The 13,611-nt window shown below is 34.4% G+C and overlaps 1 protein-coding gene across 6 annotated transcripts in view; it reads right to left on the bottom strand.

Annotated features, from left to right (window-relative positions):
- The window catches only part of LOC106077691 (MORC family CW-type zinc finger protein 3-like), a 95,523-nt gene that overhangs the window by 47,111 nt on the left and 34,801 nt on the right, over nt 1-13,611 (bottom strand). For all 6 annotated transcript variants that reach the window (XM_056032334.1, XM_056032333.1, XM_056032336.1 and 3 more), the window contains 3 exons: nt 8,429-8,501; nt 6,479-6,611; nt 5,915-6,139 (listed from right to left, as the gene is read on the bottom strand). In XM_056032334.1, coding sequence (XP_055888309.1) covers nt 5,915-6,139; nt 6,479-6,611; nt 8,429-8,501 — 431 coding nt within the window. The remainder of the gene's footprint in view (nt 1-5,914; nt 6,140-6,478; nt 6,612-8,428; nt 8,502-13,611) is intronic.

The raw sequence follows: 13,611 nt of genomic DNA, 5'->3' as shown, positions 1-13,611 counted from the left end.
TAACCTGGAACTCCCAAAGAAAGAGGAAGAGGAATACATGGCGCCGCGATCTGGGAGCAGATGCCAAGCTGATAGGCAAGACATTGGGACAGTTGGAGAGACTCGCCCAATACCGAGATGCCCTGTAGGAAGCTGATTGGTGGCTTATGCCCCAGAAGGGACCACATGCAGAGATGAGATGACTTCATTTCCTGTAACAAAACGTTTACCAATACATACATACATACATACGACTTACTTTCTACTTTATTGTATAGATATGCTAGCATTTTATTTCCCGAAAAATACACATTTTCATGCACAACTTCAAGGGAGGTGAGATTTTTTTTAAAGGCACAGACTTTTTAATTGGTAACTATGGTTTCTTTGATGGAATCGCGCACATAAAACAATTAGCACCTAAGGTCACAATACAAAAATATTTAGTGGCTCAAAATATTTTTTTTTAATTTATTAATTATAATAATAATAATAATAAAGCTTGTATTCGAGTCCGAAGATTAGTGAGGAATGCAATATTTCCCGTGGCTGCACAGCCCCAGATGTGACCTGCATATTTTGCCATATATAAGGCAAGCATAACCATTGTCCGCAGGTGGTCGATTTAGATTTACCCTTAGCCGTCTGAATTTGTCCTCGGCAGCGGATTTTCTTTTGGTATTTATTAATTATAATAATTAGTAAAATACTAATTGAAATACTGATGCTGTTTTTTTAAAGATTCCTGACTAAACATTCGTTTCAATTATAAATCTATAAAACATTAAATAACAAAAGATTATTTGTATCTATAGTATGTGACGCAGTTGAATTAGATCATAAATGAAGCTGACTTAGCAGTTTTATAACAATGTTTTAATTACAAGATCTAGATATAAATAATGAAAATAATATTTTTAATTATAAACATGAGAGATACGCGATAACCTATATATATATATATATATATATATATATATATATATATATATATATATATATATATATATATATATATATATATATATGTGTGTGTGTGTGTGTGTGTGTGTGTGCTCTAAATGAACTATATTATTGCCTGTAGATCTAAGTCTACATCTAAGCCATAGACTATATATATATATATATATATACTGGACTGCCAACTGTGCGCACCACGCCTATATTTTTCAATTAAGTAAGTGCCGTACACCGAGGCGTCCTTGGTTGCAGGGTAGTGTTAGTAGAATGACTTCCGGTGAATTAGTTTACTATATAAAGAAACCATCAATTTCACACCAAATGATGAATGGAAAATGAGTTGTTTGTTTACCTTAGAGATCTAATCTTAATTGTGTTGACAACATAAGCCAGATTTTACAACATATGATGACGATGAAATGTTAATACTACTTATTATAGCTTTATGTTCTAACATTATTAATATTATGAAGTAGGCCCTAATTTGAATATCCTTTTATAAGCAACATTAACCATATTTAAATTAACAAATATCTACATGCTTTTGTTCTTCTGATAAATTTAAATAAATAAGCTTAAAGGGTAATAAATAATTCTTATTAGGACGTAATCATCTTCTTTTTTTAAGTAACTTTTGTATTATAAAAGATAAGATAAGATAGATTTTTCAATTTTCAAATCACTTCTATTCACTTCATTTTCAAATCTACTGTTTTCTAAGTCCCTTTATACACATTGCTCATGTCACCAATCTTTAAAAGTTATCCAATACACACAATCATACACTCCATAATAATTCTCTGTATCCTCGCATAGCCACACCATTGGCTAATTTATGTTTAGAAGAATTGGATGTTATGTGGATTTTATTTAGTTACCACCATCAGATATTGTTGTCTTTACAGACTCCCAATCTACTCTGCAAGCACTTAACAGCAGCACCTCAAACAGCCCAAGAGAGTTGACAACACTCAGTGTGATAATCCACCAGATGATATCAAAATTAAATATCAATATTACACTACAGTGGATCCCTAGACACATTGGCATCATGGGAAATGAAAAGGCAGATAAGCTATCAAAGGCAGGTTCAACTATGGAACAACCAGATAGACCTGTTAACTACCTCACCATAAGGTCAATGTTAGTCAACAATCACAAAGAGGAGTGGCTCAACCAATGGTCATCAGGAAACACAGGCAGAGCCATGTACAGAGAAATGACTACGCCTAACAAACTGGACAGTATTAACTTCCTCCCCCGCAAAGAACAATCTACAATCTTCCAACTAAGAACAGGACACACACCACTATTAAATTACCACCTGAACAAAATAAACTCCACACAACTACCCCTTTGCAGACATTGCGCCCACCCCTTTGAAACCGTAAACCATATCCTCTTTGAATGCCCCTCCCTAATCCACCTTAGGCAGACCCTACTTACACTACAGCCCAACATAACCAACACCATGTATGGCAGTGCTGAACAACTGAAGAAAACAGCACACTTTTTTTCCTTGGCACAGTCTGCAAAAGAGCTCACAGCTCAGCAGCAATAAAGCTGGCTAGAAGAAGAAGAAGAAGATTTAGTTAAAAAAAAATCATTTGCAGAGCCAAAAATTTTAGGAATATTTTATATTTAGTCTTAAATATATTATTGCTTTTCATTTTTAATGGTTAATTCTCCATTAATATATATATAATGCATACTATCTGGAAACAAAACTCTAAATAAATTTAAAAAATAGGTATAGGTGTAAATAAAAGTTGGTAAAGTATATAGGTAAAAAATGACACTCTTGAAAATGTATTGACTCTTCCGTTTATCGCTTATTCAACTCATACTAATTAGTATACAATGTAAAAAGAAATTGTCAATTGTGATGAAAAGAGAACAAAATATTACCCAAGCTGGCATCATCATTCAAACATCGTGAATGTTGTAAAATAAGTTTATACCGGAAGTACCTCGACTCACATTTTGGAGTTGAACTAAACTTATGCTTAGTTACTCTTAGTGTTGGCAGTCCTGTATATATATAGTCTATGATCTAAACTTAATATAGTCAAAAGGCATAGACTATAGATTTAGATGTATTTCTGAATCTATACTTTATTTTTACAGTTAGATTTACATCTAGAAATAATTATTTCATTAGATATATGTAGAAAAATGGACTAGAACTATAAGCTATAATCTGATATACACTGAAAACGACATTAAATAATCTCACTAATCATCTAGATAGATCTAGATCTAGAAATAGAGAACTAGTTAACAACTTTACAAAATAATCTACATTGATATATATCAGCCAAAACATATTTAGCCATGTAGAACTTGAGGTAAGGATTGAGATGAAGTGAGATGAAAGCCTGGGCATTGTTTATGGTCGGAACGATGTCGCCCACACAGCAGTTTACCCCTCTCCGCGCAGCTGATGTGACCAAAGGAACGGAGTATCCAATACAGTTTGGGATCAGTAGCGCCGCAGGATCTGCCAGGCTGTAGAGCGGTGTGCCACAGTCTGCCTAAGGGTCACCAGCTCCTGATTTTTCCTCAGGGTTGTCTCCCGAAGCCTTTCCCGTGTTTGGGTATAGCCGCAGGGCAGCGGAGGTTTGGATTCAGAGTTTTCCTTCTCCTAGATGGGTAGCCAACCAAGACTAACGAGCTTCTCCTGCCCGAAGCTTACTGGTTTAGGCGCCAGTTGCTCGCCTTTGCCCCTTCTCCTGTCTGTGGTAACGGTTCTGCCAGGCTCAGTAACTGAGCCACACGTGAAGGCCAGGAGTTGGACTGGTTGTCAGAGGCTATATATGAGGTAAGGATTACATAAACACTCAAATATAGGAAACGAGTTAGGGAGTCTTAAATGTATGAAACTGGACTAAATAAAATATCTGAAAAACTTTGATCGATAAATCAATTTGTCATAACTCGTTTTAACTTAGTAACCATGATAGGTAGCAGCTTGAAATTTGGACCAATTATACTTCCTTCCAGACAATGATCTCAAGGTCAAGACAGACCCAATGACTGCTGAGGAGGTTACCATGGCCATTGCAGTGCTAAAGAATAACAAAGCACCAGGACTAGACATGATATCAGCAGAAATGCTAAAATATGGGGGACAGTGCATTGTTAACAGAATGACTGATCTCTTAAATCTCTGTTGGCAAACTTCAAAAGTCCCAGAGGACTGGCAAAAGGGAGTGATTGTAAAGCTTCCAAAAACTTGGCAGACTGCAACAACTGGAGGGGCATTACTCTCCTCTCTGTCCCAGGCAAAGTTTTCAGCACTGTTTTGTTGAGACGGCTTCAACAGTCTGTAGATGAAAGACTCAAAGAAGAACAAGCAGGTTTCCGAAGAGGCAGATCATGTACAGAACAGATTTTCGTTTTACGAAATATCATAGAACAAAGTCTGGAGTACCAACAACGGCTAACGATCAGTTTTGTGGACTTCAAAAAAGCGTTTGATAGTGTCCACCGAGAATCACTATGGAAAATAGTTAGAGAATACGGTATCCCAGAAAAATTCGTCCAGATCCTACGACATCTTTACAGTCAGTCTAGTTGCTGCATTAAAACAGAAGAGGGAACAACAGAGATTTTTACAATCGAGACAGGTGGGCATCTTATCTCCCTTCCTTTTCCTCCTAGCCATCGACTACATAATGAGGAGAGCAATGAACCAGACTGCCTTTGGTATCCCATGGCATGAACAACTCCGATTGACGGACTTGGACTTTGCTGATGATGTTGCACTACTCGGGGCTACAAATAAATGCATTCAAGAAATGACGGAGAGCCTAGACAGAGAGGCACCCAAAATTGGCATCCGCATAAACTTGGATAAGACTAAAATTATGCGAGTGGGATATAAGGCAAAGGGTGTCCCCGTCAGACTTGGCGAGTCAAAGCTTGAAGAGCTGGACAAGTTCACGTACCTTGGCAGCATCATAACAAATTATGGAGATGCTTACCATGATGTAGCGTGCCGAATAGGAAAGGCAGGGAGCATTTTCCAAAGGCTGCAGCCTATTTGTACTAGCCAAGCCATTGGACTCGAGACAAAAATACACATTCTCAACACAATCGTCATTCCAACTGCTACATATGCATGTGAGACGTGAAAGTCATCTGTCAAAATTGAGAAAAGACTAAATGTGGCTCAACAGAGATGGCTGAGACGGATTTTGGGCAGGAAACAAGGAAATCCTATGCCGAACTGGAAGTCGAACACTTAGTGAGGTTGTGACTGAGCTTTGCATGAGGTTTGCGGGACATGTTCTACGTCAAAATGAATTACGCACACCAAGAGTTGCGATAACATGGAAGCCAAAACGAGGAAAGCGCAAACAGGGACGTCCTCGTATTACCTGGCGACACACCTTCATGGAGGACCTCAGAACAGTGCACACCAGGTGGGAGGAGGCTTCAGACATTGCCAGTGACAGATCATTATGGAGACAGCTTGCCGCCCAATGCGCCGAACGGCGTGGGAGGATCTAAGTCTAAGTAAGTAATACTTCCTTATATGCTCCTTTTTTAAATGTATTAATTTACAATCTAAACTTTTGGTGAAAAAAAATTTGTAGAGAATGAACATAACTATATTATATTTACATAAAAATATATGCAAAGCTTAGATAATCTATCAATAAACTGAACGCAACTTTAAATGTATGAAATAACTCTGTACATTACATTATGGCTGACAACGCCATGCTATTTCTTAAAGCCAAATCTAAATTTATCTCTTTTTTTCACTTTGAAAAGTTATAACGGTCAGATTACAGTTTCCCCCATGTGACCAAAGAGCTAGACATTCTTTTCTCATTGATATACATTAACTGTTAAATTTCTAGAAAAAATCGTTAGAGCCGTTTTTGAGATCCGTGTCCAGGTTTATCCTCCGCCCACCCTCCATGATGTTTTGACTTGAATAGAGATTTTGTATAAAAGGATATTTTCTAATGTAAGATATTCTAGCATTGGCAAATAGACTAAGTCTGCCTCTAGAGTCTTCAGAAAAGTCTGAGACAGCAGTCCAACACAAGCACTGCCACTGCCTCGACTCTTTGTAAATACAATGGCATCATTTCCTAAGCGCATAGATCCAGATTTGAAGCCATTGCCATACCTACCTATTGGCATGTAATAATCTTTATTCTTATCTTTGTCACAATAACCAAAACTGAAGGAAATATAAGAAAAACGAAATTAAGATTTTTATTAGTTAAATAAAATAAAAATATTTATTTCACTAATGAAGTTCATTAATAATAATAAGAATACGTGCACATTTTGTACACATCGGATCAATAATATTTATGCTTACAACTGTGATCTCAAAAGTATTTTTTTACAACAAACAAGTTATCATTATTTAACAATTTAGATGTAAAAAAATATCTAAAGTTACCAAAAGCCAACCATCATTTTCAAAATAAAAAAAAGATTTAATGGAACAAAAATGTAGAAATATATATATATAGTATTTGTAAATTATCATGGAAAAAAAAGTTTTTAAAACCTTAACATTTTTTTCAGTTGTTCCTTGTTCATTCCACTTCCATTATCTACAAATAGCAAACATGTTTCTTCATTAATGACAATTTTGTCTATGTTGATATGTGATGCCCCAACATCAGGATCATACGCATTATCTGTTTATAAAAAAAAAAAGTATACTAATACGCTTCAAAAATATTTATTTTAATTCTATAAATGAAAAAAGTCTCAAAAGGACTGAGCCAAAAGTTGTACGTGTTAATTTACCTATTTTACGAAATTTAATGTTTTCAAAAATAATTTCACTTATAAAGATATTTCTAATGAAAATTCTTATTGCTTATGTCTTTGTACATTTGTTTTTATAACTAACGCTTCTACTAGGAAAAATTGTCTCTCATTTCATTCATCATTACTCCAAAGAAAAGCTCGAGGAACTCGAAGTTCAAATCTGAATGGAAATAAGAAATTTGAATATTTTGAATTTTTAGGACGCCCATCCAACTCCATGGGTACCTGACATTAGTTGGAGAGAAGTAATGGCGGGTGGTCACCGTGTTAACCTTGGAATACAGAAACAGATGACCATTACATCGTCTACCCAAGTAATGGGTAACTACAGCCCAGATCTGGCCCGCGAAGAAGTTTCATCTGGCCCGCCACATCTTTTGTAGTAATAATTTCAAATAACAATTTCATGAAAAAATTATATTTTTCGAATATGAATTAAAACATTAAAATATAATAAACTAGCCTGGCATTACCCGCGGCCTGCGGGTCTAAGTTTGTGTTTACTAATGTAGTGGATTGGATTTAGATACTTAGCTAATGATCCTTTCACGTTATTTCTCTTTCGCTACGAAAATAAAATTAGTTTTACGAAAATCGGTTTACCCAAAGCCGATACATTCATATCTATTAAAAACGAAAAGAGCGATATCTTTGTTAAATGAATGGGATTATAAAGTGAACAATTAAACGAAATAATTTTTAGTACGTGATTCATGAATGAATATAGATCTAGGCCTATCTCAACTCGGCTTCGCAGCTTTTGTAAACGAATGTAGTCTCTTAAAAATAATGCTTTAGAAAACCAAATTTGAATGTTTATTTGATCAAAATATGAAATGAATGGACTATAATTAGTATGTTAGTGTGTTAAAGTATAAAACTATCTGTGCGAAGAGAAGTTTTATCATCTTAGAGTTGAATTAGAGTTTTAGATCTAGGGATGGGATTATAAAATAAACAATTAAACGAATTAATTTTTAGTACGCTTTTTATTACGGTATTGTCTAATGGGAGAATGTTCGTCAGGAAATCTGTAGTTACATATATAAGGAACTAATTAATGTAAAAAAAAATGCTTTTGAAACACAAATTTGAAGGTTAATTTTATTATATAATGAAATCAACGGACCTTCTTTTGTATTTTCATTGTCAAAGTAAAAAAAACTATGTGCGCAAAGTGTATTTCTTAAAATTAGATCTAGGTCTAAATCCTTTCGATCTTTTCTTATGTCAACACTGTAGACATGGCCTAGATCCATAAAATACTATAGCTGTAATAGAGTCGGACAACATTATTTTTTTTTTAGGGTCTTACATTTGTTTTAGGGCTACAATACATACACTAAGGTCTAAGTAGGTACCCAAGAAACATTCCTGCCAAGTTTTATCAAGATTGGTCAAGCGGTTTTGATGTCTATAAGTAACATACATACATACACCTCACATTCTACTTTATAATATAGATATTAAAGGGCCATTAGCATTTACGTTTAGACTATTATATATATAGAGAGATTAATATCATCAGGTTTTAATGAATCTTAATACATTTTAAAACAAAAAAAAACTTTTCAAAAATATCATATCTAGTCTAATGATTGGCAAATATGGGAAATGGTTAGTATTCAGAAAATGTCCAATTTATACTTCACACATTATATTATAAAATATCTATACAAACCAATCAATTCTGCAACAGCACTAAAAGCCCAGGTATGACTGGTTGAATTTGAGAATAAATATTTAGGATGTATCTGGAAAAAAAAAACAAGACAGAAAAAAGTAAACATGAACTTGAGTTTTTAACTTTGTCCAACCTTCTCTGACATAATTAGTTACTAGTTTCAATTTAGCATCAGATTCAGTTTTCCGTCTAATTTCAATAACCTTCTGAACACTGCCCGGAAACTGTGCTGTTGCGCTATGAATTCTCATAACCAAGTCATCATTTGAATTTGATTGTTCTTGACCACTGATGTACGCACGCGATAACGTATCAGGTATTTTTGAACCTGGAGTGTAAGTTACTGTTAATTGATATCTCTAACATCATCAACTGAAGTCTTGGTGAAATCTTGTGTAAAGGCTTCGTCACAATAGTTTGCAAAGGTTTGTGATCTCATTGTACAGCCACGGTTTGTGATGAAAATGTTCAGCTGCAAACACTTTAGCTAACATTTCCTTTTCTATCTGTGCATATCTGTTTCTGTCAATGATCTTGACGTATACAAAACTGGTTTGTCTTCTTGCATTAAACATGCTCCCAACCCTTTAGAAGAAGCGTCACACTGAATAGTAACTGGTTTTTCAGGGTTAAACAGTTGCAGAACTGGAGCTTCACTAAGTGTTTTATTTATTAGTTGGAAAGCATTTTCTAGTTCTGCATTCCACTGCCACAATACATCTTTCTTTAGCAATTCACGCAACGGACTGGAGATTTTTGACATGTTTGGAATTAAACTTGAGAGAAAGTTCAGCATCCCTAGCAGTCTTTGAATTCCTGTGCCATCTGTTGATGCTGGCATTTCTATTATTGCTTTTATTTTAGCTTGATCTTGACGAATACCATCTGATGCAATTTGTCTTTCGAGGTAGTTAACACCAGAAAGTTTATATTGTATCTTGTTGAACTTAACATTGTTCTTTCTATCTTTCATTTAATTTTTAGATCTAGATCTAGTAATTAAACATCAAAAATAAGAGTACTCTCGTCTCATAGTTATAATTTTGCAATTTTTAGATACATAATCTAGAAAGATCTAGGTAATCAATCTATCTAAATGTACATAAGATGATTAAAATCAACAGACATGAATTATTTAGACTAGGATTTTTGAAACATTATCTCAATGGAAACAAACAGGAAATGGCTTTGTTTCATATAATTGCGTGATTATATAGTTCTGTGATTAATAGCCCATTGTAAAAGAAAATCCGAGAAATGATTTTGCATTATTTCTAAACTTTGAAAACTTAAGATCATTATTTTTCTTAGACAGAAAAGATTGATTGGGGCGACTTCCCTTACATCTTGAAAAAGAGTTATGCACATAAAAATCGTATTTTTATCTTATATAATACAGACGTTGCTTCAAAAAAGAAGATGATTACGTCCTACGTGTCATGCTTCAGTCATGCATATTAACTAATGACTTAAATTCTGCCAAGTCACTGGTTTTCTTGGCTAGCTCAGGCAACCCATTCCATGATCTAATAGTCTGTTCCAGATTCTTAATGTTTTCTTGAGTTGAGGGGTCCCAAACAGAGGATGCTTATTCTATTATTGCCCTAAAAGGTTAAATAAATTATTTAAGGCCGGCCCTGACTGGCAGTTCCGAAAAGTAATTGAAGATTTGGAAACAAAACATTTTGATGTTCGGTAACACAGTAATATCCTCTGGTCTAGCATTAGAAGAACATGTCACTTTTTTACCAATATTTCTAATGAAGAGTTGAAGACAGACTTCATATTTATCATCGGAGGTATTGCAACATGTTGTTTGCACATGAAATGTATGTGCATTTTAAATCTTTTGAAACAAAGCTATTCCTTTTCTTGAGGCCAGCAAGTGAAAAACAGGTTTTGTCATTTTCCTTGCTGAAATGTGAAACTATTTCTTGTGAAATGGTTGAAAAGTACAAGACTTTTCGATTGTGGAATTTGAAGGCAAATTTCAAGACAAGAACTTGGAACCAGTTTTCAATACCCTCAGCTTACCATTTAATGCAGAAGCTGACTCAGCTCCAGATGACATACCTCCAAACAAATTATGACCTGAAAGAGAAGTTCCAGTCAGTTCTGTCGTGGGAGTTTCATGGGTGCCAAAAGCTGTATATCCGCACTTAAAAACTTTGCTGCTAAACTTTCACATTATTTGGAACCACATTCATAGCCAAAGACCGGAGTGCATGGAGACAGACAGTGCGTGCTGGGACAACCCTTGCTGAGAACAAAAGAGTTAAAGCGGCCTTAATTAAGAGGGAAAAAAAGAAAGCTGCCCTGTCCGCTAGCCCTAAATCAGAGGCATACACATGTACGAATTGTGGCAAAGTCTGTCGTTCTACAATTGGCTTGATTAGCCACACCAGATACTGCCCCGTCTTAAGATTAAGCCAAAACCAGTGACTCATTTGGGCGCATCCATTGCCTTTCGAGACAAAATCTTCTTATCTTATATAATACAGACGTTACTTCAAAAAAGAAGATGATTACGTCCTACGCGTCATGCATTTAGTCATGCATATTAACAAATGACTTAAATTCTGCCAAGTCACTGGTTTTCCTGGCTAGTTCAGGCAACCCATTCCATGCTCTAATAGCACTAGGGAAGAAGGAGTATTTGTACAAATTTGTCCTAGCATATGGGACGAGGAATGTGCCTTTATCTTTGTGTCTTTCAGAGTATTTTATTAAATTTTGTTTTTGTATTTGAAGATTATGGTTCTGTGTTTTATGTATGATTGCTACTTTACTTTTGAGCCTTCTGTCCTGAAGGCTTTCTAAATTTAGTGATTTTGCTAAAGGTGTTACTCTAGTCAAATGTGAATATTCGTTTGTTATGAATCGCACTGCTCTATTTTGTGTCTGTTCTAGTTTTTTAATGTTTTCTTGAGTTGAGGCGTCCCAAACAGAGGATGCATATTCTATTATTGGCCTAACCAAGGTTAAATAACATTTTAGTTTTATGTTCTTATTTGATTTATAGAAATTTCTTTTAATAAATCCTAATGCTTTGTTTGATTTTTTTGTAGTTTCATCAATATGTGGATTCCATGACAGTTTTTCATTTATTATAACACCTAGGTATTTTGCGTTTTTAGTCTGTGTTACTGGTTTGCCATGAATAAGATAAGTGGAATTAATTTGTTTTAGTTTTTTTGTTACTCTTAACAACTGACATTTTTCTGGGTGGAAAGACATGCTCCAATTTGATTCCCATTTCTGTAATTCATCTAATTCTCTTTGTAAAATATCTGTTTCTTGTGTTGTTTTTATTGTTCTATATATTATGCAATCGTCTGCAAATAATCTGACTTTTGTTCCTGAAGTAATGCAATTTGGTAAATCATTTATATAAATTAAAAATAGTAGTGGACCCAAGACTGTTCCTTGAGGTACACCTGAGTTTACTGTTATCGGTGTTGATTTAGAGCCATTTATTATTACAGTTTGTTCTCTCCCTATCAGAAAGTCTTTAATCCACTGATGCAGTGGACCATTAATGCCGAAATATTTTAATTTTTTAAGCAAACTATGGTGGTGAACTTTGTCAAAAGCCTTAGAAAAATCTAGTAAGATAGCATCTATTTGTTCACTATTATCTAAACCTTTTGAAAAATCATCAATTAGTCCTATTAGTTGTGTTTCACATGATCTATATTTCCTAAAGCCATGTTGGTATGGTGTGAGGACATTATGTTTGTCTAAGTGGTTTATGATGTTGCTACATATTATGTGTTCTAGGATTTTACATGTGATGCTGGTAAGTGATAATGATCTGTAGTTTCCTGGGTCAGATTTTTCTCCTTTTTTAAATAGGGGGGTGACATTAGCTTCTTTCCAGTCCTTTGGTACTCTGCCCTGGTTAAGTGAAGCCTGAAAGAGTATTTTGAACACTGGGGCTAGCTCATTACTTAGTTCTTTGAGTAATCTAGCTGGAATACCATCAGGTCCAGAAGCTTTATTTGGTTTGGTGTTGGCTAATAGTTTTGGAATTCCATTTTCTTGTACTACTATATCTTCTATGTTATCTACTTGGTTCAAATTCAGTAATATGTCTTTGTCTCCTGGGGCTGAGAATGCTGATGCAAAGTATTTGTTTAGAATGTTTGCTTTAGTTTCATTATCATTATGTATTATGTTATGTTCATCTTTTAATGGCGCTACGCCTGTTGTTTCCATTTTCTTAGACTTAATGTATGACCATAGGTTTTTGTTGTTATCTTTAGATATTACATTGTTTATGTATTCACTCTGCAGCTGTCTGCTTACTTTTTGGGTTAAGTGTTTAATTTTTATATACTTTTTGTAAACTCTTTCTGCATTAGTTTCTTTAAATTTTCTATATAGGTTTTCCTTCTGTTTACAAAGCTTCTTTAGTCTATTATTAAACCAGCATTTATTTATTTTGTTTGATGTGTATTTAGTTGGTATTTGATTTTCTATAATGCTTTTAAGATGGTTTTTAATGAAATTCCAGAGGTCATCGACTGGTTGGTTAATGTCTTTTTCTAATAAGAATGTTTGTTGAAAGTTTAATGCAGCTTGGTGTAGTTGTGTTAGGTTACATTTATTCCAGAGCAAGATTTTTCTTTTGGGTTTTGTATTGGCTACTGCTTTTATCTGACTGTGTATTTTTATGATCTCATGGTCTGATAGACCAGGGATAATATCATAATCAACTACTAATCCAGGTTTGTTGGTTAAGAAGAGATCTAATGTGTTGTTTAATCTAGTTGGCTTTTTAATGATTTGATCTAAACTTAGGTTGTGTAAAGTTTCTATGAAAAGCTCATTTATGTCCTTAAGGTTTTGGTGTTTATCTATGGTTAGTGTTTTCCAATTTATATCAGGTAGGTTGAAATCACCCATAATCCAAAAAACTGCATTTTTATTTGTCTCTTTAAGTGTCGTAATCTGATTACATAGTTCCTGCATGTATTCTAAACTAGAATTTGGTGGTCTGTAAATGCTGCCTATTATTAGGGATGTTGAGGTGGTATTAATTTTACAAAATGTTGATTCTATATTTTTTGAGTTAGGTAAGGTAATTTCTTCTGCTATAAGAGTGTTTTTTATTGCTAAAAGAACTCCTCCATGATTATCAGCCCTATCTTTTCTAAAAATTTCATAATTACTATTGA

Source organism: Biomphalaria glabrata, chromosome 6 (assembly GCF_947242115.1).
Source record: "Biomphalaria glabrata chromosome 6, xgBioGlab47.1, whole genome shotgun sequence".
Classification (NCBI taxonomy): Eukaryota; Metazoa; Mollusca; class Gastropoda; family Planorbidae; genus Biomphalaria; species Biomphalaria glabrata.
Note: the sequence above shows the minus strand (reverse complement) of the source record. Positions and strands in the feature narration are given on the sequence as shown.